Below are 24,106 nucleotides of genomic sequence, written 5' to 3'. Positions count from 1 at the left end.
GAATATCCGCTTCAAGTATGAGGCACTCTACGGAGGATCTCGATTACAAGGCTCTGGATAGGAGGGAACACTTGGAGCACGTTCGAGAGTCCTTGTCCACGTTGGGATTGCACAGCACGCGAGATCAACTCCAGAAAGCCGACGGTTTGCAGAACAAGTACGACGCGACTCGCGAAATGAGAAACCTGACGCTTGGTCAGATGATCTCGAGGTCGAATAAGAATTCCTACTGGAGAATCAATCCACCGTACAGGCGAAAACGTGGCAAGGTGGCGCACGTACGCAGGGCTTACGCCAAAGACTTCTACGAGAACAAGATTGATATGACGGAAGCGAGGGACAAGAATATCGTTGCTCCTAGAACGGAGGTATTGAAGGATTTAAGGAAAAAAGAGGAGGATGAACTCGGACGATTTACGATGAGTTCAGGACGAACAATGTCGATGCGAAAAATGAAAGGTTTCACCCCTCCTGGAATGAAGTTATCACCGCTTGTCGAGGGCGTCGCACAGTAACGACGCATGTCGGCATGATACAACTTTTTTGTCCTAATTTTTGTCCATGTGGAAATTGGGAGAACATTGCATGTCAATCGTGTATAATACGAAAGTATATATAAATTTTTAAGGGAATGGAAAATGCCCGGTTTTATAGGCAAAAACAGACAATATTGACACGTATACCCGAGGACTGAAATGTAATCAACCCAATTCAAAGTAAATTTTCATTTGCCTCGTTTACGATGCTAAAAAACATACTTTCAAATTCTATTACTAATAAAGCCAGTATTGCTCATGCATATGTTTTAGTCCTTAATGAAAACTCATCAGTTTGTCAAATAATGTTAAAACTAACTTCAAATTTTCCTATATAAGGCGGGTAGCTTTCCAGTATATCAATTTTAACGCTTTTTATGACACAAAATCGACCAGAACACTCGGACCATTAACATCTGTGGAAATGCCATGTTTACGAAAATAATAATTAAAAAGTTTGACTCTGCCGGATCACAAATTGGCACTTGTCAACATTAAGGGGTGTCATGCACTCACACCCTCTTTGGAGGTGTCAAACATCGCAGAATCGTAATTGCATGCAACTACTCAGGGGTTTACTGTACAGGACCAGAGTTGCGCTTTACGCGGCGTGAAAATAAAGGGAGGAGGGAATCGATAAATTTTGTCAGAAGTGCTCTGTTAGAGCTATTTTGAGCGTGGATATTTCGGCCACTAAAACAACCATGCATGCCAGAATTGAAAATTATCGTGTTATGTTACATAGCTAGTAACAAATTTTATTTCAAATCTATAACATGCGTGGTAAAATACTAAACGATAATTTAAAAAATAAAGAACTATAACGTTAAAACTTAGTTGAGTAAACTTAGCTAAGTGGAATATCACATATATTACATATGCATATATATATAGTAAAAACTATTTCAAGTTCGCTGGTAAAATTCCAGTAAAAATCCACACAAAGGGTAAAAAATCGCATCACATAGAATGAAAAGTCTCATGCAACGACGGAATACAAAAATAAACTTAAAAGAAATCGCCCTTTTTGTCTTCGTTAAATGCATCTTCGCCTTAACTCGATTGTTAAAAGTAACATTTTCTGATTTCATTATTCTATATCAGTGCTGTTGATTGCTATACCTGTGCAGGGTCTTCGCATTGAAATAGCTCAATCTTCATTTCCAATATCTTACATTTATGGTCCGTCACAAAGATCTCGCTTCTAATAGAATCCTTCTTCAACTCTCGAGCGATCTGAAATTCAAGAGTCGCGGTATAGTAATATTTAATGATCCGCATGCGCAATCATAGGCATACGGAACCAAATCCCACGGGATAATATAAAAAAAGAAAAAAATTACCCGACTCACGCAAAAATCAACAAACATAACTAATTACGGCAAAAATTTCAAAATTTTGGTAGACCAACTTTCTTAGATTTAAATGTTTTGGGGGAAAACTTCCACTATACACCATCCCCCCCCCGGCCTCGTACGCCTATGTGTGTGCAATGGAGCATCTTTCTAGCCCGAGGACACGCGGTATCGGGAAAAACTGTTTCGCTCTTTCACATTCTTGAGCACCTTCTAAACTAGGTTCTGAATATAGTGCAGTCCCGTGGCCTCTATAATCATCGTCCCAAATGACGATGAATGAAGGGGGAAATTTTCCTCAATCTTTTTTACTCTGTAGTTATAGCATTATTTTCGTCTTCCTTTATCGAGATACAATGAAGATAATATCCTTAATTAATCCTTAATTGCCTCTCGTGTGAGCCTGGCCATTTAGCCTTAAACAATTACATGGAATCACTAAACTACTTGGGACCGCATTTACTTTCTCAGTTCTAGGCACGTTTTTTTGAAGAAAATGGCGAATAATTTTACCTGATTCAAGAGTGGGTTATCATCCACGGAATGAAACACCTCTTTCTCGTAGGCAAGTTCTCGTTCGCTTGATCTGGCTGCCTGCATTTCCTTTCTCTTTTCCAATAATATCTCGGCATCATGAATTTTTCGTTCCAATTCCAAGCTTAAAAAATAACGGTGGCGTTTGTTTATAAGTTTATTATTTATTCAAGTGTCCACGACACATCTTTTCCGTGAAGAATTTATATCAATATATTAGTGGAATATCTAAGTTTTAATAATCACTGCTTTCCCCTCGAATATTTTAAAGCAAAGACCTTTAAAGCAATGTTATCACGATACACGATAAACAATTATTTTCATGCTAAACCCGTTGTGATTCTCATGCACACATGCAGTGCTTTCTCACCGCTATATAGATATTTACAAAAAGCAGGGATGAACAGGTGTAATCGTTGTGTACATCAAGATGTCATAGTGTTCAATGAATGGTATGAAACGAAACGAGGAGAGTCGTAAGTACACTGTCGTATAGTTTCTGCCAAGCTTATAGGTTCGTAAACACGGGCCTTCATCAGCTTTGTGTAGAAGCAAATACACGCGTGCATGGTTGTACCTACTACACGTGATGCGTTTTCCATGTAATTGCAAGATATATATATATATATATATATATATATATATATATATATATATATATATATATATAATATATATATATATATATATATATATATATAATATATATATATATATATATATATATATATATATAATATATATAATATATATATATATATAAAAAGTTTGTCTAGGAAGCAATGAAGATCAGACAAAGGATATCAAACAACACTAAATCTAATCATTTTGCACAAACGTTTTCGCTTTATTGAAAGCTCCTCAGGTGCTGAATACTTTGTACACAATACACAACTCGTTTCTTACAAAGTATTCAGCACAACTCATTTCTAACAAAGTATTCAGCACAACTCATTTCTTACAAAGTATTCAGCACAACTCATTTCTCACAAAGTATTCAGCACCTGAGGAGCTTTCAATAAAGCGAAAACGTTTGTGCAAAATGATTAGATTTAGTGTTGTTTCATATCCTTTGTCTGATCTTCATTGCTTTCGAAACAAACTTTTTTTATATACAGCTACTTGTGTTATCAACCTACATATTTATATATATATATATATATATATATATATATATATATATATATATATATATATATATATATAAACAATTTTTAAAAAACCTTTGTACTCACCCTCGTGGATGATGATCAAACAAACAAAGTGATCTTTTGGGTCTGCGTTGTGGGTACTTATCCAACGTTCCTTGTAAATTTTCAAGCTTTAGGACGTGTTCATTTAGTTGGTCCTAGTCAATCAACATAAAAACATGGATTGAGGCAAGGTACATACAATGCCATGCATAAGAATTGGGGCTTCCATACAATTATTGGTCCGTGAGAAAAAATGGATTTTTTAGAATCAAAACAAGGCAACTTGAATGAGAAAATGCCTTGCGTTTTATGGTTGGAAAGAAAAGTACTATATATATGTAGCACGGTTAAATTTTAATCGTATAATTATATGCGATGAAACATCTTAAAGATTACTTTAGACTCGATTGTATAAAAAAGTTTCTACTTAATTAACTGTATAAAAAGGTAGTTAAAGATAGTTAAGTATAGTTAGTAAAAATTGGCCAATAATTTGTTCCAAATTTCTGACTTAAATATAGAGTATATATACGACTTTCATGTAGTTAATGCACGGCGATGGAGGTTGACTGAAGAAACGCGACTTTTAACTAGTTTTACGACCGGCACTGGATGTCTAACCATGTACAACTAGAATTGGAATAAAAGGGTTCAAGCCACATCAAAATTTTACATTCACTTTAATTTCTTCTGAACAATTCTTAGTCCCTAAGTTATCCACACGTCGGAGATACATGACTGACAGGTACGTGGAAAACATCGTTCAATATATTCGAGTAAAATAAGCTTTATATAAATGAGGGTATACCTTCAATTTTATGGTTTCAATATCGTCACTAGGGCACCTGGAATCCAACAAGCTTCTTGATTCAGATGCCGGTTTCTCCACTGAAGATGTCGATGCAGCTTCACTGTCAAATCCAAAATCGAATTCTGACGAGCAAAACGATGGATTCCATTTCTCGTTTTCAGAGATGTGAACAATGGCATTGTCTTCTACCATAACGTTAGCTGTCTCCTCGCTCCAGGGTTTCTCTGTTCCATCTGCAGCAGAAGAATCACGAACCGAAGATTGCACAGTATGTTTAATTCCATCTTGGGTAAAAGCTGTTTCACTGTTGTCGTTGCCCTTCACTTTCAGACATTTTGTTTGCGACAAGAACGAAAATGAAGGTGCAAGACGACGTCCACGAGAGGACCTGACTCCGTTTGCATTTCCAAAATTGTGATCGTTGCCGGAAAGACGTTCGATTTCAGTCCCTTTCTCGTTGTTGCTAGAGCAAAACTTATCAAAAAGTTTTTGCACCGAGGGAGTTAGATCTGATTTCTCAGTATGGCATCCATTACTCGACGCTGAAACTTTAGTATTGTTCACCGACTCACCATATGTAAGCACGTTTAATTGTATCGAAGATAACCGATCGTTTGGTGGTAGCAAACTCTTCGTAGTAGTTATATTTTCAGGGGTCTTGAAATTTTCTCGCGTGTCTACGTTTACAAAGCTTGAAGATTTTCCTGTTTCGTACAATCCTGTTGAGACTTGTGAGAATTTGGGTTGAGCCCTATGGGACAGCATTGTGCTACATAATTCGCTTGGGGACTTCTGCTGCCGTTCCAACATCGATTCAGCATTAGCCGCCAAAGGAATGGATTCCTTTTCGCTTTTACCTTCAAATTTCGTACAATTCTGTGAATTGAACGGTTGTGGTTGTTCAAGGAATGTCCTGTTGGTCGAAGTTAGTTCTTTCATCTCCTCAGTATTTTGCAGAGGGAAAAAACACTGTCTGGGTGAATCAATCATTTCAACATTACTGCTTGTTGAAGAGGGAGACTTCTCAATTTTTCCCGCCTCGTTAACAACATTTTTACAGCAATTCGAATTCTTGCCGGTAGGGTTTGGGAAATCTTGGGTAAGTAACGCTTGATTTCGCGAAGTCGAAAGGTCCTCCACAGCTTCTATTCCCTGGGACGAACATTGATTCAGAGGGAAATCCCCCATATTCGACAGGGGTGGAATATCACTCACGAGACGAAGCGGAGCCTCTTTGTTGTATGAAAAATTCTTCGCTGTCGAAGGTAATATATCAATTTTTGTAGCCATTTCTTGTTTCGGTGATGCGGTGCTCAGATTACTCAAGGGTGACGGGTAGTAAGAACTACCTGCGATGGAGCTCGGCTGATTCAACATGTCGAAAGTCGTACCACGTGGAGGAGTCGAGTCGTTTTCAGGAATATCAGTCATTTCCTGGAGATTGTTATTTTCCAACAAACACTTTTCTTCAGAAAACGTCGAAGTAATGTTACTCAAAGGAATTAGGTAGGAATTGCCACGCACTTCTCCGAGCGATGGTTTCAACTTGCACGAGGTGTTTATGTGTTGCTCGACATCGGTGGAACTCGCACTTATGGTATAATTTGAGTCCAAAATTTTAGATCTACGAGGCAATACCCCGTCTTCCCTTGAACTCAAAGCAACCAACAGATTATCCTGCAATGCATCATTTTCTCTTAAGGTTGATCTAGCTAACACATTTTCTTCGCCAGAATTTGAAGCAGACAGTGCGTTGTATTCTCTAAAACCCGACCCCGTCAATAGATTATCTTCTCCTGAACTTTCTTTCTCGGTTTCACAATCTAAAAGGCCACTCTTCATCAATAATGGCGTAGCTAGGTTAGGCAAAGTAAGAAGAGGTTTCGTACTGCAAGTTCTTGTAGATTTTGTAGGTTCATGTGTAATGGTTTCTTGCTTTTCCCTGGCCTGATTTGTGATTGATGGGGGACCACCAGATTCAGGAGGCATGTTTCCACCAAGGGAAGAGTTCATGCAAGTTGTATTTTTTGCAGTGTCGAGTGGAGGTGATGGTAGTTGACTAGCTGTTTGACGGAATTGGCTGGCTGTTTGACGGAGTGGCATAGTCGTGTTTTGTTCCGCGAATTCATCTGTTAGTAGCAACTTAGTACGAGCATTTGGAAGATAGTCCTTGCCAACAGTGGCTGTATCTTTTGCAGATGATGCAAAAGATGGTAGATAGCTAGTTGTTTGAGAGCTGGCTGGATGGTTGTTTTGCAAGGTTTGCTGTTGCTTTGCCACCTTACCAAACGGAATTGCAGGCTGTTTTACCTCATCGATTTTAAGGCCACTTTCCAAGGAAACGTCATTCGACTCCACTTTGCCCATCTCAGCCACCGGTGCTGCAAGTGTCATTGGATAGTTAATCAATATCTTCAAAATAGCCTTAAAGTTCTCGAAAACTTCCTCCGGATTTTGATGACCTGGTTAAAAAAGAAAGAAATGTTGCCTGAAGCCTGAAAAGTTGTCTGAAGCTGCCCTTCCCCCTACACAAGACATTCTAAAACCTAGGCGAAAAAGGCAACAATACTTAAAAACAAGAGTGAACAATGTTGTGCTGTACCCAGTGAACAGTATTGTTAACAATGTTAAAGGGCGATGCCGATGGTTAGTAGCAAATGCTTATTAGTTTGATAGATTTGGTATATTTACTTTGATCTCTGACAGTAAAATTTTTACTGCCTTTTAATAGCAACAAAATTTGACCCACTCCGGAAGCAATCAGGTATAGTGTACACTATGCTAATATTTTGGTATTTATTGAATGTGAAAACAATGAATTTTTAAAGAAATGAATAATTATAATTACTCGAAATTTACATAGCTGGACAAAATCGTCAGGCTGCCTACGCCACTGTGTGTAGACTGTATCATCGTCGATAGAATCGATTTATTATCATCACAAGTTCAGTTGACATTCAATACAGACACTTGAAGGCAAGTCTTAACTGTTTAGAGGTCAAATGACAAATGACAATAACGACACAGGTTATTTCGCTTTGTAGTACAACAGCAGCGCTCGATATTCAGTCCTTAGAAACACGCTTTTTGACTGATGTGATTTATGCGACTTGTGTTCATCCCCACACGGGAGAAGCGTAACAAAAAAATCACGTGACCAGCCTTAACCACTCTTTGAGGTTGCATGAAGTATCACCTTCCTTCATTCAACTGCTGACATATTATCGCAGGCGCCAATTCGTGCGGTGCAGTGTAATGTATTATGTATATGTACACGCGTAGAAACGCTCAGGTTGATGCAAGTTGATATAAACAGGGTGCAGCAATGTTGTGCTGCCCACATTGTTCAGGGCTGTTATCAATATTGAACAATATTGTTACACCCGATTCAGTTTCAACAATATTGTTCAATGTTGATAACAACTCTGAACAATGTGGGCAGCACAACATTGCTCCATCTTGTTTGTATCAACTTGCATCAACCTGAGCGTTTTTAGGCGTGTATATGTAATGAAGGTAGGGGATACTTCATGTCGTTGTATGTTAATATTCAACTAAAAGCAAACCCAATAGCGGGCTACCTGTGATTAAACTATCAATAATACTGTTGCAACTTGTTGCAACAACCTGGCATCAACATGAATATTTCAACAAGGTTGTTAACAATACTTGTTCATGGGGTGTTCACTCCTGATGCAACAACCGGATGCATCAATATACATACCAACTGTGGACAAATTACTGTTTAACCGACGAAAATTCGCTTTGAGTTTCTCTACCACTTGTTTTTCGTCTTTTTCCGAAGGCGATTGTCGAGGAACTTTTGGATATTCTCTTTGCAGCAACGGCCTGTTGTCTGTGGAGAAGTTAAAAGCAAGAAAGGGGTTTATCAGGGGCGCGTATGATTTTTAAAACGTTCATGCGCGGCAAACGTAAGCATGACGCCTCAATAAATGCAAAAAATTGTCATCATCATCCATCATAGTAGTAAGCAACATTTTACTTTGCATGCGAAGTCTATTGTTAAGGTACCTCGATAGGAATAAATCATGGGGAAAAGCATATTTGCTTTTAAAACGTTTGACAGCGTAAAATTGTCCTTCATTTTAGGTCATTGCACAGCCACTACAAGACGTTTTTCCGATGTGGACAAAATATAATCTTGTAGTGTCGACATATCTTATAGTGCTTTAGACAGCAATTATGTTTACGATGCAGTGTTTTAATCGACTGGTTTGTAGCAATTATTTGAATTGAGACCGGAGAATAACTGTACTAGATAAAGAAAGATGGCGACCAAATAACCATAAGTTATCCCTTCAGTGTTTATAGAGTTTATTGCAACATGCTGATTCAATCAAACAGGAGCACTCGTAATGACCTAAAAACACCTACCTTCACTCGCAGAGTTATTCTGTAAATCACGCCTAGTGGACGCGGAGAACTCTACATTGATTTGCCTGTTTCCAATGACTTTCATGTTTTTTTGTTTCACAGCGTCCTCGGCTTCCTCCAAAGTTTGAAAACGCACAAAACTAAACAAAAAATCACCGTTTAAAACAACTAATAGAACAATGCAGAGTGAACTGTCGAAAACATTGCCATTATGCATCCCAATAATTAGCTCCCCAATCTCATTAAAGCTACTTTTTTAGGAAAAAAAATTGGCAAGAACTCTTCTCCCCCTCTTCATTACGTCGCCCTACCCCTCCTCAATATATGCAACTAGGGATCCAAGGATAGTGCAAAGTTTTCATGCCCTGTAATACCTGAGCAACCAGACGTTTGTCCCAACATAGAAATTTTGACTTATGCCAGTAAAAATATAACGAACTAGGTTAAACATTAATCAAAAGGAAATTACTCAAAGTACTCAAATTACGTTAGCCGCGGATACTGTCACTATTAAATTATAGCTAATTTTAGTTGCCCATGTAAACCGGCCAAACCGGGCGCGATTTTCTCAGTGTAGTCTCTTTTCTTCGTTAAACAACTGTGACTACATTCACTACATTTATATGATGGCTACAATTTATCCGTCACTTCATAAGAATAGCCAAAATAGTTGCGTTGTAAATAATGTAAATAAACCGCGGTGCATATTATGTCTATGATGTGGATACTTCGACCCGTAAATCGATACAAAACTACTTATAAAATATACTTATAATCAATACTGTATACCGCCAAAATGATTTGATTACTGCACAAAATGTCCGTTTTGTATAGTATCATTTATGTACTGTATGCAGAATATCAGGTATCGACTTGCTATCGACATAATATACATTCGTGTAAGAGTCTATCAATACATAAACAACACAGCGTCGTTTCTTCCTGACCTCTTAGCTCTATTTATGGAATAAACCTTCCAAATTATATTTGTGTTGAATTGAATGCTCATAATTCATAACATAAGTTGATAAAGTGCGTAGATTCTCAAAGAACTGCTCGATTTTTACGCCCGGAATGTTCTGAAGCAATGCTCGTCGCTCCTCGTTTCTTTACATCGTGAATAATGTTCACGTCTCGACGGCACATGCGCAGTTGCGACGTGTAAGAAAGAATCGGGTGTTCCGGGGGGTAATTCTACCCAAATCCCTTTAAAACAAAACCCAAACCGCGGAAAAGCAATGCTTCAAAATTTACAGTAACTGCCAAAATCCCTCAATATTTTGGTGAACTTTGCAAAAGGGGTATAGTGCATTAATAAATAAAGCAAGTTAAACGGATTTAAAAACTTTAAATTACTGATCATATACAAAAAGTTACTATACGCATAAATCAACCTACCCCCCGTAAAGTTTACACTATGACTGACTGTCTGACTGACTGACTGACTGACTGACTGACTGACTGTCTGACTGACTTACTGACTCGTTTGAATTTTCGCCACTCATCACAATACTGCAAAGTTTCTCAAACTTTGCACTAAAAAATGCGTGTTTGGTCGATGATCAGATATAGAAAATTTTTGGATTAAATGTTTATTACAAAAGTGAACAGTTAAATCAAATTAGAAGGGAAGTTAAATTGATAACAGCACTCGATTTATAATTACCCATAGGTGTAAGAGTGTCCATTCGATGGTGGGAAGACAAACGAATCAGCAATATCGCCAATGTCACTGAACAAATCTTCTAATTCTCCCTATAAAAAAGGTAATGCTATCAGCTAAATAAACTATCAGCAAAATTGGATGTCACAAGGTTGCGAGTACAACAACTGTATTAATTTTAATGGTCGGAGTATATAGTGTTTACAGAACTCGGGATATTTAGTTCATTTTTCGAAAATCTCTCTTACAGGCAATATCTGTAATATGTTTTCCACCAACTGAGTTGGAAAAAGGTATTACCTGTTCACAGACCAGACTTATAGCAGAAGACAATTAAGAAAGAGGCTGAAACCTCGACACAACTGGGCTGCCATTTTTGCTATTTTCCTGTACTTAAAACTTCCTTGGTTTTTTATTTTCGGTCAACTGCAAATATCCTTTGGTGTCCTTTAAGTTTTTAGAAATAGATCGAACACAACTGCTTCCTGGCACTTTTACAACTCGTTTTTGGTGGACGACCAACATTTCCTTTTGAATATCGTGACTAATTCATGCAATAACAGATGAACAGAGCGAATCTTTTGAAAATTTATACTTCAAACACTTTAATGTAGGAAAGTCTGGAGACGGTGCTTTCGACAGGTTTGGTTTACGGAAAAACCAAGGAGATTATAAAGATGACTAGTTATTCACAATGATGCAGAAAGTTGAGAGTGGTTTGCATGTCGTATTACCTTCGTGATATCCTTGGGAAGATGACCAACATAAACCGAGTAAAGTTTCGTCGTATCGAGACTAGAACGTCGTGGACCTTGCACATTCGGAAAATAAGAAGGATATATGAAATAATGACTGGTCACGTGTTCCTCCCGTGCAAAACCCCAAAATTCTGCTTGGGACTGTAGATTTTAGATTTCAAGGCAGAGTATATATGGAGCTCTTATTTTAGAGTGAAAGAAGACAGCCAAACATGTACTTATATAGTGAAAAAAAAGAATATGAGAACATCATGAGAATGCTCAATTAACTGATTGAGACTTTTAAAATCATCATCAAAGTCATTGTGTTTTTGGAGGTTATAGGAAAGAGAAAAATAAATACAACGATCCGAAAGTGTTTTAGGCGTTAATTTTAGGCATAAAAGAAAACGTTTTTATCAATCACTAATCACGTTTTCGTTTCTATCTTTCAAATAAGACTACCGTTCCTAAATTTGTAATATTTTAAAACAAGGAGAGCTTAACTAAATCCATACTATGGCGCAAGTCACAATTTCCATCACTGTATTTAAAGCGGGGCACTGGTAATTAAAAATAATTTAGTTTTCCTTTTACAAAAGGACTCTCCGAAAAAATTATATTCATCCCTCATTAGTTCTAAGAATCTTCAGTATTTCACGACCGTTCACAAATTTCAAATAACAAGGAGGAATTTCGTGCAAAAAAATTCTATACTTCTGTAATCATGTACATTTTTCGTGGACTTGTCTTAAGTCATGCGCACATTTGTGTACAACTTGTGTAAACTAATCGTGAAATGGGTTTACATTTTTCACGCACAGCCAATCAAAATGCCTTTATTTTTAATATTTCATATGAAATGGTAAATTATGTACCTTTTTACCGGAATTAATCAAAATTTACCGAAAGCGTAATTAAAACAAAATTGTTGATTAAACAAAATTCCTCCCTGTTATTGCAAATAGCTTTCGAAGTGAATTTTTAAGGTTCAAAGGATATAAATAACTCGAACGGATGTCAGAAAAGCGAAAACACAAGAAATTCTCAATTTAGGATTATGGGGTATTCAAAGATTATCCAAACATCAACCGGACCAGTATAAATTACCTACTGAAATTTTGCCATCTGCTAACATACCACTTTTTTTTAAAACAAGAAGACATTATTGGTTGATGACAGTGTTTTTCACTCATTGGTAAAAAAAGGGTCGATTTGTGTTATAACTTATAGAGGATGAGATCGCAAATAAGATATATGAAAGAAAAGAATGATTGTGTAAACATTACAGGAACTTACCAGGTTCGGAATCGCGCCATTGATAACGAGGTCTGCCAAGAGTCGAGTCAATCACATTGTCTTGATTTGTTGTTTGGGATCCTTTCTTTTCATCATCAAAAACTGAATTCTAGTCAAAGCAATAAATACAAATTAACCACGTTGCACGCATTGATGAAGCTAATGGCAGCCACATAACTGGCTGACCGCCGCAGTTCGAAATCGAAGGTTAGTTACAACATGTTAGTTAGTTACACAGAGAAATTTTCACCAAACACACTTCATATTAATTAGGTTTTGGCAACAGTAACGTTAGCCTACGTAAGCCCCAACTGAATTGGGCTTTTATTATAATTCAAATCTGCCTTTCTGCACATTCGACCATATTTTTCCCTAAAAAATGTGCAGTACGTCTTTTTGCGTGCAACATATTTTACACGTTCAGATTTCATTGGTAAAATTCGTCGTCATTGTAGCTATAATAGTTTTTATTATAATATTTTGTCCGAATTGTAGTTGTTTTCGTCTTGTAAACACATTTTCACCAATTTCCAGAGGTCTTTTTAAAGACATCCGGAAAATAAAAACACCAAACCGCACTTTTCAATCAACTTCATTAATTTCACTTTTTAATCAACTTCAACAATCAGCTTCATTAATCATTATAATATACAGCCCCGTCGCTTAACCCTTAGGGTCAGGCGTTTCAGCTCAGAAACAAAAAAAACATTTTTGCTTCAGGCAAGTATGGGCATATTTTGCAACATTCAGTCATTCACTAGCTACCAAGTGCACTCCAAGTTACTTATGAGGTCAGTGTGGAACTGTGGAATGCATTTTAAACATGGCTGTCAACATTACAGCGAAGAAGACCAACTGGAACACGAAAGATATACCTGAGAAAAGCAAAACAGTGCAAATAAATACCGGGTTTACAGAAGAGCAAATGGCGAAAATAAAGCTTGGTTTTATTCCCCAAGCAATGGAGGAAAAATGGTTTATATATTATGTCGAGGAGGAGGAAAGCCTGTATTTACATCGCAGCTGGACAGGAAATTGCGTATACATTGTAAAATTTAAGAAAATTGACAGTGGTTATGCAGCGATGACCGCTCTGGTCAATGATGATCCAGAACAGTATACGTCTCGTGAAGATCCAACAGACGAAAGGGAGTTGTGTCTCAATATAATTGGAGCGGTATTGCTTGGTGAATACGGTGATGTTGGTTCGCCTCTTGAAGCTTGGTCACTGCTTGGCGTACACAGCTTGCAATGACTCTGCACCCAATCACAATATCACATTTCGAAATAGGTATACTGGCCATTGAACTGGATTTTCACTTTCAGAGAATTTTTTTTTTTTGAAATGAGAATAGTTTAAATAGACTAAAATAGTTGAACATTAACATCTATGCAGTCACAATTAGTGTAAGTGCAATGATTTACAAACATGCATATAACTTTTATAAATGCAAAGTAAGGAATTGCTTTAGAAAACAATTAATTTATTCAACTAATAGATTTTGTATAATTAATCTTTGAGAACTAGGAAATTCTGTGAATGTTGCTGACACCATGGTTATACATTAAAATAAGGAGTATAATGATGTATAATTAAACACTTATATATACTTATATAATACAATATATAAGGCAGGATAAAGTCCAAAAATATTGTACATTTCAAAACAATTTAATCTGCATTTCATGTGGAGTATGCAGAAATGAGCAATTAGGTGCAGGACTACCACAATACTCAGACATTCACATTAGATATCTAATTGATTTGTCAAAAAAGTAAATTATTTATTAAATATCTCCCTGTTAACTATAAAGTAAAACAATAATGAAAAGTTTCTTGATGGGGTTCCCCATCAATGATATATTCTCATTGACTATGCATTTCAAATATATTATGCTACTTTCAGCCTGCGACCAGGAAGTAGCTACACTAAGCCGAAATTAGCATTTTTACAGTGAGCACAACTTCCAACTATAGTTACTTTATACTTAGCTTATCACTGCTTATCATTTGAAAACTACTCACATCTACGTTTTCCTATATATTTTTTGTGTTTGTTGTGAAGATGCCCACTTCTCAATACAATGAAAACAAAACATCTTTTTGAAAACAATACTGTACATTTCAAAAAAAAAAATTGTCACAAAAAAATAATCACTGCAAATTATGAGATAAATTAATTAACCATTTCAAGGAATTCACATGGTTTATCATCAACTTATTTGCAATTCCTGATTTTACATCATGTCCAGTAACTTTAATGGCTAATAAATCCATCAAGACAAAATTTTTCAATAAAGAAAGGTATTGCAATACCTTAAATTTTGTTATCCCCAACTTTTAGTTTTTAAACGCATTTAATTTCTATATACATATATATATTTTACACATTTACATTAACAAGAAGCAATATTAATTCGCCTTCATACGGAACTTGGCAAGGGTGTGATGGCCATACATCAAGTTGATGCGTTTGGCAAAAACACTTCAGTTAATAAATTAAAGCATAGACGTTGTTAGTTGTTACTGTGATAACAACTGCTACAGGCGTGGCTATTTGTTCATGGTTAATAGAACCTGTTTTGTGTTGGACGCTGCTGGCGCAGATAATCTACCAACTTCTAATCATTGTATTTAGTGCGCGTGTAAGCCAAACTACCAAAGTGAGTTAAATTTATAAGTTATATTTAGTTCTTTTGTTGATTTAGATTTAGTTTGTTACCAAGACTTTATTTTCGCATTTACAAACCTTAAATTTAGTTTTGTTTTTGAAGCACTGTTCAAGTTGTCTTGCATGCAGGTTATTGTTCATGACGTACTATTTTATATATTTAATGTATAGGCCGCATGAGATGGTTAAAGTTGCGTGATGTATGTGCATGTGATCACGCAATACTGTATTTAGTATGGCTATTGTTGTTTCGTGTTCTCTAGTTCTAACCTACTATCTACTACGTATCTACATTTCTGCTACCTACCTACCTATATCTACCCACTGTGATAACCCACCCTACAACCTTTGCTACCACGCCGATCTGATATCAATTTGCATGGTCAACCAATCATTTCGATATTAAAGTCATCATTTATTAACTGTCTGTGTACGCATTGATTGCTAATTCTATTCTGTCGAGTTCGAAATATCAGCGCACCACCTACATCTCGCGCGAGCCCGTGACTGCGAATTATCGTTCGGTCCATTCAGACGTACACTAACAATGGTATAGGCACTTTAGTCTTTAAGACACATTCAGACAATCAATATGAAAATACATAATTATAAGGTTTGAAATACTACCAGGTGGCTCAAACGGGTATTAAATTTTGATTTATGATGTTAATGTATATAAGCATGCATGCAGTAGTGAATGAGATGTTATTTATTTTGTTTAAGAAGCGATTCAAAAAAGTAAAAAAATGCCAAAAATTACTAAAATCTGCAACACAAAACGCACGACATAAAGGTTGTCTTTGGATGATTTATATTCATTTGTAAATATGCTTAGATATTTTAGTTGATATACAGCATTGCGTGCGTTTTTACCATGCCTGGCCATGCATGGCCCGGGAATATAGTTTTGGATAATTTGTGAATCATGTGTATCAGAAAGACAATATTTAATAAAGAGGTTGCATAAGGAACATGAACTGTGATTGTTTTTACTCTGCAATAAACGATGACTTTCTTCCAAAACCCAAAGACTGCATGTAATCATGCACAAATATGTCGAATGTGAATCGAGATTGAAGCATTAAAACATTTAAATCTCGCCAAATATTGATTTAAGAAGAAAATGCCGCGCGTATACCAAAATTGAAGGTTGTCCTAAACACTATAAAGTCTATATACATAAAATCTCTGTAGTTTAAAAGTCATAAATTATAAATGATACCTCTGAACCTCTTAAAAATGATATATCAATTCAAAAACTATAATTAATTTTGAGACTCGGTATGAGCTAATTCACCATAATTTTATTATAAATATAAGTGGAAAAGGAGGTGAAGAATGACGCATGACTGAAAAGTTAGACAAGACATATTAGAAGACAAGTTTTTTACAAACAGTAAAAATCACAGGGTTACGCAGAATTGAAATACTTTCATCTTGGATGGTAAGAGAATGTTTATGTTTAGTAATTAACGAAGGCTTTCCTGAATCTAGCTAGTATTTCGGAAGATTCGGCTAACGGAAAGATGAAATTTTAATATCTCATAGCAAAGACAAAGTGTTAAGTGTCCTGAAGGCTGCTTTTAATTAAATGCCTAAGGGCTTTTAAAACACTCGACAATTGTGGAAGATAACAGATTCATCGCCCCATTTAAAAATTATTTTCTTATAAAAATTCGGATTCATCATAATCAAGAATCAGCAATAAATTTATTAACCACTTCTTGGAATTCACAAGGCTTATCATTGTGCACAAAATGACTAGCACCTGGGATGATTTCTTGTTTGGCTTTCGGAAAAAGTTTTCTTGCTTCGTTAAGGTCAACAGTGCTGGAACAAACAAAAAATAATATTTTCAAATATTGATCAAAATGCTCGGCTTGCTTGTATATAAGTACAGTAGGATTTTGAGAAAGCAGCAAGAAAATATTGTAAATTTATGTTGTATATTGCAAGATACAGTGTATGTCTACTTTCAATACGGATTATAGCTACTTGTTTCCCCAGCTCTTTTTCACAGATCTCTGCATGTTTATAGACTGAATGGACCACTTGCATAATATACCAAGTTTTCATTTAGGCGACAAAAACGGAATTTCCGAAAAGGAAATGCTGCGAAATATTGTAAAGTACCAAAGATATAGCCATGCGAAGTTGGAAAATTTTGTATACTTTTGTAATATCGCCAGAGGAGTGTAATAGTGTATATACACACCTCTATAGACTATACCCGTAATGCAAAAGTATACAAAAATTGCCTACTTTGCATGGCTAAATTTTTCGTACTACTTCACATTTGCAGCCAAACTTGGCAGTTAGCAATTATACTATAATTTCAGTATGCTCTTTTTTAGCTGTCGTGATTTATTTCCTGCTTGTTACCTAGATCACAAGTTGGTCTATTATGCAAGTCAAGTGGTCCATTGCATTATCTACAACATGCATGCTCTAGCACAAAAGCCCGTGGAAGAAGCGGTGGAATAATTTAATGAAACAAAATATTTTCCTACCGAACATGAGATTCTCCTCCTTCGATGAAGAGTGTTTCGCCTGGATAAGGAGCCCTTCCGTTTAACTCAATCGCATCCACAAAAACATCCAGATTATTGTACATATTTTCCAGATCCGTTAGCCAATGAAACATTCCTTCATTATTTTCATGTAAATTTTTTAGCAAGTAGGCACGGATAACTGCACTCTGAAAGAAAAGGAGATGTAGAATGAACAGAAAATAATTGCTAATTCTATAAAAATCTTTAATGGGGTCTGACGGTCTAAACATTTTTTCTTTGACATTGGATAACGTTAATCTTTAGTCTTCCTATAACTAAACTAACCAGGTTTTAACTAACGGTTTTAACACCCAATTGGTTTTTATTTAGTTGTAAAAAATTTTGCGTCAGAGCTGAACCTACAACAAATAAAACTTTTACGGTATTAAACGCTTGGCCGACTATAGATATAAAACTTCTACGACCTTTTCAAAATAAACAGTTGCTATTTTACTTAGACTGAACGGAATACAATTCTTTAGGTTCACCTCTGAGCCAAATATCTTCAAAGTCAACCATGAAAATTTTATCAATTTAGCTGCATTACTTTTTGAGATATCGTGCTAAGAAAAGCGACAAAAAACATTTTGCATATATTCATAAATTATAGAGAACAATACAATAGAACAATGAAACAACAGAATAAGCCAATCGACCCCTTTTGTTTGCTCGGGGTAAAATAATATAACTTTTCGTTTAATTCTCGCGTTCGTTATATATTTTTTGAGAGAAAATATTCCGGGATCGATTAGGGAGAGATTTAAGATTGCATGCCTTGAGATTTTTAAAACAGCATAAATCATGATTTTTAGTGTCGTAGACCACCTTAAAAAGAACAAGAATTCGGTCTTGATAAGAATTATTAAATTTACAGTAATGGTTTCTCTCGCATTATAAGATGTAATACACTGCATACCACACATAAGCCCCGTTTAACACTACACTAAAATCATTGGTACAGCACGGCTAAAATTGGTACTCGTGCCCATTCATTACTGTTCTACCAATACAAAGGCCGAGCCATAGATGGTACGGGTAATGGCACCGCGGAAATTGGTTGGAACTCATATAGACTTAGGCTTAGCCCAAATTCTTAATATACTTAGACAAATTTGGTGAGCAAAAAGATTTATAAATGCTAAACACAAAATATGTCTTGCATTGAAGATTTGAATACAGTATAGACTCACTTGAATAGACTCCGCCAACATTGCATCGGCATTGCTATTGTTAACTTTGGTTAAATCCAAATTTCTCATTGCAGAAAATACCATAGGCAAAGTGCCTAGAGACATAGTAGCAGGCGGTTGGTCTTCTACTATTAACTTCTCGACGCTATCTGGCTTGTTCAAAGCTAACTCCATTGCAACTTTACCGCCCAAACTGTGACCAATTACAATAGCTTTAGAAACGTTCAACTGCTTTAATGTTCTGATAACGTCGCCGACCATTAATTGAAGCGTCATTGTTTTGCTACGAGGACTACGACCATGATTACGAAAATCAACAGAGATCATCTGTATTTGAAAATTAAAAACTTAGTTCAGTTAACACTATGTTTGCTGAATTATAGTCAAGTACATTATTATATTTTTAGGCTAATGTGCTTTATAAAATTTTGAGGCAATATGCATGCTCATTTTTTAAAAAATAGGTTGAAAAAATCTTCATATCTCCGAGCAAAAGAGAATACGCATGCATTTTAAGTCAATAAGCATATCGCCAGCGAATTGCAAAATATTTCGCGCTTTCCGCCTTGGAAATGCCATGCACCACCGGAATAAATTGTTTCTACTTGGCTGCCATGGAGTTTCAAAAAAACGAACAAAATATTCGGTAAGTGGCGGAGTCGAATTCAAGAGGCTCTAGATAATTTAAACAGGGACGTGGGGGGTCCCCCAACGAGGTGGAAAATCACGTAACAGAGACTAAATAATATGTAGATGGTTTTTCGGCAGAATAAAAGCAGAAACATACAATTTTTAACACCCAAACGGAAATGTTGCGAATAATGCAATTTCGGTACGCATGCAGGAATCGAATTGTACCTCTGCGATATCAGAGAATTGCTTTAAGGTGGCTCCCTACAGTTTTAAGAATATGGTAAACTAATGATTTAGATTGAAATTTTTGGCAGGAAATTTCTTGCTAAACGAAATGAAATTTTCCAGATATATTAACCACCATTCTAACAGTCGAAAATTGTCTTTGAGTATCACGTCATTACCGTTGTTATGGTAACAATGGCGATTAAATATGGCCACTATATCACTGTCTTCCCCGAAGTGCAATATACATAATCCATGAGTAACATGGATTAGTATTACAATTAGAAAGTATTTAATAAAAATAAGTATTAAAAGATTAAGCCATCTTATCTTGCACTATTGAGCCACCTTAAAAATGGCAGAGGAGTATACATATGGCAATCACCCTAGGAGGTATCGCCAAATATCTGTCTCGAAATGGATCTTAGTTTCTAGACCGGTCATAACCTACCTTTCTTCCAGCCAAATCACGGTAGGATTTGCAGAATTCGTGCCAATTTACAGTCGATCCAAACATCCCATGAATTAAAACGATAGGACAGAATTCCTCTTGTCTTTCGTCCCCGTATATTCGATAGAATAAAGGAAATGTTCCGCTGGCGATGGACTGGTCAGAAAGTGACCCAGCCATACTATTGTATTGAAATCTCGTTTAGAACAAACTCCGGTATTTATTGCAGGATAAAGCCGTAAAAATGTCGCGACAGCAATTTGATTAGCGATAGGCCTTTCCAGTATTCACGTCATACTACAATTGAAGCGTGACTGAACCGCGAAATCGACAATTGATTGACATCGCTTGTTTTTCAAAGTTGCATTGCCGTTGCAATTTTCTTTAACATTAGCAAATATTTATCATTTATAGAGCTGGAGTGAGGGAGGCTCGGCAAAAACTTCCAATTATTCACTATCGACAGGTCTCGGCCCTCGGGTCCACAAAACATAATGTTTCCTTCGTTCGCAGTAAATAAGTGTTAATTGTTAACTTAATAACCCACATGGGTACATTTTTGCACAGGTAAATTTTACAAAGGTAAATTTTTGCTAGTTAACTCAGGTTAAATATAACAGCTAGAACAATACACCAAATACACGCCAGGCAGCCAATTGTTATAATTGGCTAGATTTAACAGAATACACCACACTGGTACCATATATATGGTTGTGTGATACAGACTATGGGAATATATGAAATTGTGTTGTCAGTAAAACAGGTTATTTAAATGGTCCCTTACAATCATGATACAATCATGATGCACTTTCATTCCCTCCCCCCAAATGAACAATTCCTTAGCCCTCGTATCACCCTACCTTAACAAATCCAACATCATCACTTTGCCATATAGGTACAGATTTACAAACTGGCGAGGTTTCATCCTCATTAGAGTGTGCACATTTTTTTTCTTTTCCATCAGTATTTGTATCTGTGGGGGATGCTAGTTGACCAAGAAGTTCATATAACACCTTTTCCAATTGTTCATTATTTTGCAATGACTTAAGAATGTCTGTCATGTTGCCACATCCTGAAAGATTATGAGTGGAATATATGGAGTCACTAACTCCCATGTAAACAGGGGCCAGGGCTTTTCTTACTTTATCATTTTCATTAAGATAATTAGCTTAACTAATCAGTATGCCTTACCGTAGCTTAAATGGGCTATATACTATATTTAAATAGATGATTCCCCATAAACTCTAATATGAATATCCAATTCATAGTCCAAAACGTTTTTGCAAATATGATTTATGGCTCACAGAAGATTATCTGTCCAATTTAAAATGTCTAAGTTTGGTTTAAGTTACATGTAAACACAATTGGAACTTCAAATAGGAAATGTATACATTTTTAAGAATTTGCCAGCATCGGTAATAGGGGGGAGGGGGGGCTATATTCATATATTTATGTCAACAGACTGTAAATTAAGACAATCAATTTCAAAAGGAATTGGTCAAGCAAAACAGAAATGGTATTTAAATATCTCCACCCTCTAATTATTGAATTTGCTGGCTATGCCACTATCTGAGATAAATTTTATTCTATCTTGCCCTGGAAAGATCCACCATGATATTTATATTTTCAACATAACAAATATGCAAATTTATATAAACAATCAATTAATTGACCTGGTTGATCAATTGCAAAGCTAAATTCTATAAAACGAAATAGGCTATATGTCTTACCTATAGGTATATCAGCATTAGTATGAAACATCGCACTATTATATAACCAGGCTATATAAGCCTATATTGGTGCCAATCACTTACCAATTAAAAACCACGTATTGGCGTCTGGCGATGGTATAAAAAACGTATCCAAACGTTTTTAACATTAAACTAACGGTTTTTCCCCTTTCGATAACTTCAACAGTTTAAAAACAAGACTGAAAACTTAGGTATAAAAAAGCAAAAAAAAAAACAACACATCAAGCACTATTCCACAATGTATATATGTTGGCTATGAAGTTATGAACTTTATATGATAAAACATCGATCGTGCACACCATAGACGTCAGCACGTGCTTTCGGTGAGCTCCGTACATATCTGGAGTGACAAGAAGATCCAAATACGCAACCCACTGAGCTATATTAAAATTCCTGAAGGATTATAGCTCAGACCAGTGCAGAGCTCAGTGCTCAGTGCTTGCTCCAGTGGCTTGCTCGTGATTTTTCGGCCGTCATGTTTTTATGGGTTACGCAATAACCAGTGAACTCTAAATCCTCTAATGCATCTGCAATAACGCAGGGGGTGGACTTGAAGCCGAATTTGTGCTCAGTTTGCAGGTAGACCCAGTCTTTTTTAAATATTTTTGTTAAAAATAAACATTTTTAAATCGATGAAGATTTTATATTAAATCTTGCATTAGCTTCGTATAATATATACGTAAACCCGAAGAATCATGACTGAATCTCTCAAATATGCAATCAGATATAACAAAAATGCTACCGTTACGAAATAATATTGAAGTAAACACGAAAATGACAAAAAAATCGCGCGTTTTTGAAAGAGTTTTTGAAAGTTTGAGGTACACCTAAATAGTGTAGATTGTTCTTAAATACACCTTCTTTCTTACTTTGGGAAAATTTGGGCCCTTGTAGTTGTGGAGTGAAAAAAACGAAGTTTAATGCGGATCGGCTTGCTGATTTTAAAAAAGAAATCGAAGCTGACGAATGTGAGGGTATAAATAATAAATAGATACTGCTAATACATTGGTATCTATCCACGCCATAAATCGACATAGATGAACAGACGGACTTTACATCATCTTTAATGATATCTTAGGACGGAATCAGGATAAAAATGCAATTTATGAAATCAAATTATCTGGAAAATCTATAACCTCGACAGAAGAGTTAAAAAGGATCTCAAGGACCATAACCTTCGACATGTCCCCTTTCTCTAGCAACACAAAGCATTTAGCAATTAATAAGTTGCATTAAACGCCCACATGCTGAAATTCGTGAACACGGTATTCAAATTTTAACAATGAGTGATTTCAATCGTTTCGCTTTTTTTGGGACAACCTGTAGTTTACACTTTCATGTTTATATTATATGTTTATAAGTATTCTACGCATATTGCATGTACAGGGTGTTCCAAAAAAACGAAAACTATTGAAATCATTCATTGTTAAAATTTGAATGCCGTGTTATCGAATTTCAGCCCGTCGGGATTAAATGCAACTTATAAAATGCTAAATGCTTTGTGTTGCTAGAAAAAGGGGACATGTCGAAGGTCATGGTCCTTGAGATGCACATTTAAATATTGTTATCCATATTTTTAAATTGTAAATATTGTTAATAAGTATCATTTTTCCGTAAAAGCAAATTTTACTGCATCATATACATGCATATGGCAAACATTTATACACCTGTGAATCTCAACAGAGTGCTTAGGCATTCAAACTCTAACAATTGCATTTGTTATGCAATTGCATCAGTTTTCGTTTTTTTCGGACACCCTGTAGTTAGATTAAGGGGGTGAGTGGGATTTGGTTTTGTAAAGTAGTGCACACCTCTTTTGAAAACCAGCTTTACTGTTAAAAAGACTTTGTGTGTGTAAATAGTTTGAACGAATGAATGAATGAAATCCGAGTGGAACTTTATGCGCTAGCGGGGAATCGAACCCCGGTCTCCCGCGTGGCAGGCGAGAATTCTACCACTGAACCACCAGCGCAACGCCACATATCGCGGTCAATTTCGGCAATCATGTTACTCCGCTGTATGAAACATATTTTCAAATTACACCCATAAATTAGGTCCCATGCTACACGAATCAAACTCAGAAATTATATTTTTAATTTTGTAAAGAGT

At 36.1% G+C, this 24,106-nt stretch overlaps 3 protein-coding genes and 1 non-coding gene across 4 annotated transcripts; all 4 read right to left on the bottom strand.

Annotated features, from left to right (window-relative positions):
• Positions 1 to 1,561: 1,561 nt before the first annotated feature.
• On the bottom strand, positions 1,562 to 6,061 carry LOC114527423. The gene is made up of 4 exons (XM_028549058.1): positions 4,427 to 6,061; positions 3,661 to 3,773; positions 2,405 to 2,549; positions 1,562 to 1,772 (listed from the first exon to the last, which is right to left on the bottom strand). The coding sequence occupies exons 1-4, from the start codon at positions 5,858 to 5,860 to the stop codon at positions 1,653 to 1,655; spliced, it is 1,812 nt and encodes a 603-aa protein (XP_028404859.1). The 5' UTR covers positions 5,861 to 6,061; the 3' UTR covers positions 1,562 to 1,652.
• On the bottom strand, positions 5,919 to 22,098 carry LOC114530371. Its single transcript, XM_028551995.1, has 9 exons — positions 22,061 to 22,098; positions 21,107 to 21,318; positions 12,524 to 12,632; positions 11,222 to 11,298; positions 10,491 to 10,579; positions 8,825 to 8,964; positions 8,154 to 8,285; positions 6,068 to 6,891; positions 5,919 to 6,020 (listed from the first exon to the last, which is right to left on the bottom strand). Exons 2-9 carry the CDS (start codon positions 21,305 to 21,307, stop codon positions 5,919 to 5,921), a joined length of 1,674 nt encoding a protein of 557 aa, XP_028407796.1. The 5' UTR covers positions 21,308 to 21,318; positions 22,061 to 22,098.
• LOC114530179 (protein ABHD11-like) lies at positions 16,781 to 20,514 on the bottom strand. Its single transcript, XM_028551762.1, has 5 exons — positions 20,247 to 20,514; positions 18,938 to 19,264; positions 18,236 to 18,310; positions 17,706 to 17,893; positions 16,781 to 17,025 (listed from the first exon to the last, which is right to left on the bottom strand). The coding sequence occupies exons 1-5, from the start codon at positions 20,424 to 20,426 to the stop codon at positions 16,887 to 16,889; spliced, it is 909 nt and encodes a 302-aa protein (XP_028407563.1). The 5' UTR covers positions 20,427 to 20,514; the 3' UTR covers positions 16,781 to 16,886.
• A 1,800-nt stretch (positions 22,099 to 23,898) lies between the features above and the next one.
• On the bottom strand, positions 23,899 to 23,969 carry Trnag-gcc. The gene has a single exon. It is a non-coding gene; the product is annotated as a tRNA-Gly (tRNA).
• Positions 23,970 to 24,106: the final 137 nt, after the last annotated feature.

The sequence above is a fragment of the Dendronephthya gigantea genome, unplaced genomic scaffold (genome assembly GCF_004324835.1).
Source record: "Dendronephthya gigantea isolate DGI-Jeju-01 unplaced genomic scaffold, DenGig_1.0 000001F, whole genome shotgun sequence".
In the NCBI taxonomy this organism is placed as follows: Eukaryota; Metazoa; Cnidaria; class Anthozoa; order Malacalcyonacea; family Nephtheidae; genus Dendronephthya; species Dendronephthya gigantea.
This window is presented reverse-complemented; position numbering and strand designations above follow the sequence as displayed.

Bases quoted from the DNA above. Each gene is read 5' to 3' on its own strand.
- LOC114530371 (XM_028551995.1), bottom strand. From the start codon at position 21,307: ATGACAGACATTCTTAAGTCATTGCAAAATAATGAACAATTGGAAAAG. The intron at 10,580-11,221 runs GTAATACGACAT...CCTTTTTTATAG, and splicing joins TTCCCAAGGATATCACGAAG to GGAGAATTAGAAGATTTGTT. The intron at 8,286-8,824 runs GTAGGTGTTTTT...ACTTCTCCACAG, and splicing joins GAATAACTCTGCGAGTGAAG to ACAACAGGCCGTTGCTGCAA.
- LOC114527423 (XM_028549058.1), bottom strand. From the start codon at position 5,860: ATGACTGATATTCCTGAAAACGACTCGACTCCTCCACGTGGTACGACT. The intron at 3,774-4,426 runs GTATACCCTCAT...TTGATTGACTAG, and splicing joins TTGAAACCATAAAATTGAAG to GACCAACTAAATGAACACGT. The intron at 1,773-2,404 runs GTAAAATTATTC...CTTGAATTTCAG, and splicing joins ATAACCCACTCTTGAATCAG to ATCGCTCGAGAGTTGAAGAA.
- LOC114530179 (XM_028551762.1), bottom strand. From the start codon at position 20,426: ATGGCTGGGTCACTTTCTGACCAGTCCATCGCCAGCGGAACATTTCCT. The intron at 19,265-20,246 runs GTAGGTTATGAC...TTTCAAATACAG, and splicing joins GTGATTTGGCTGGAAGAAAG to ATGATCTCTGTTGATTTTCG. The intron at 17,894-18,235 runs GTGAACCTAAAG...CTTTTCTTTCAG, and splicing joins TGAAGATATTTGGCTCAGAG to AGTGCAGTTATCCGTGCCTA.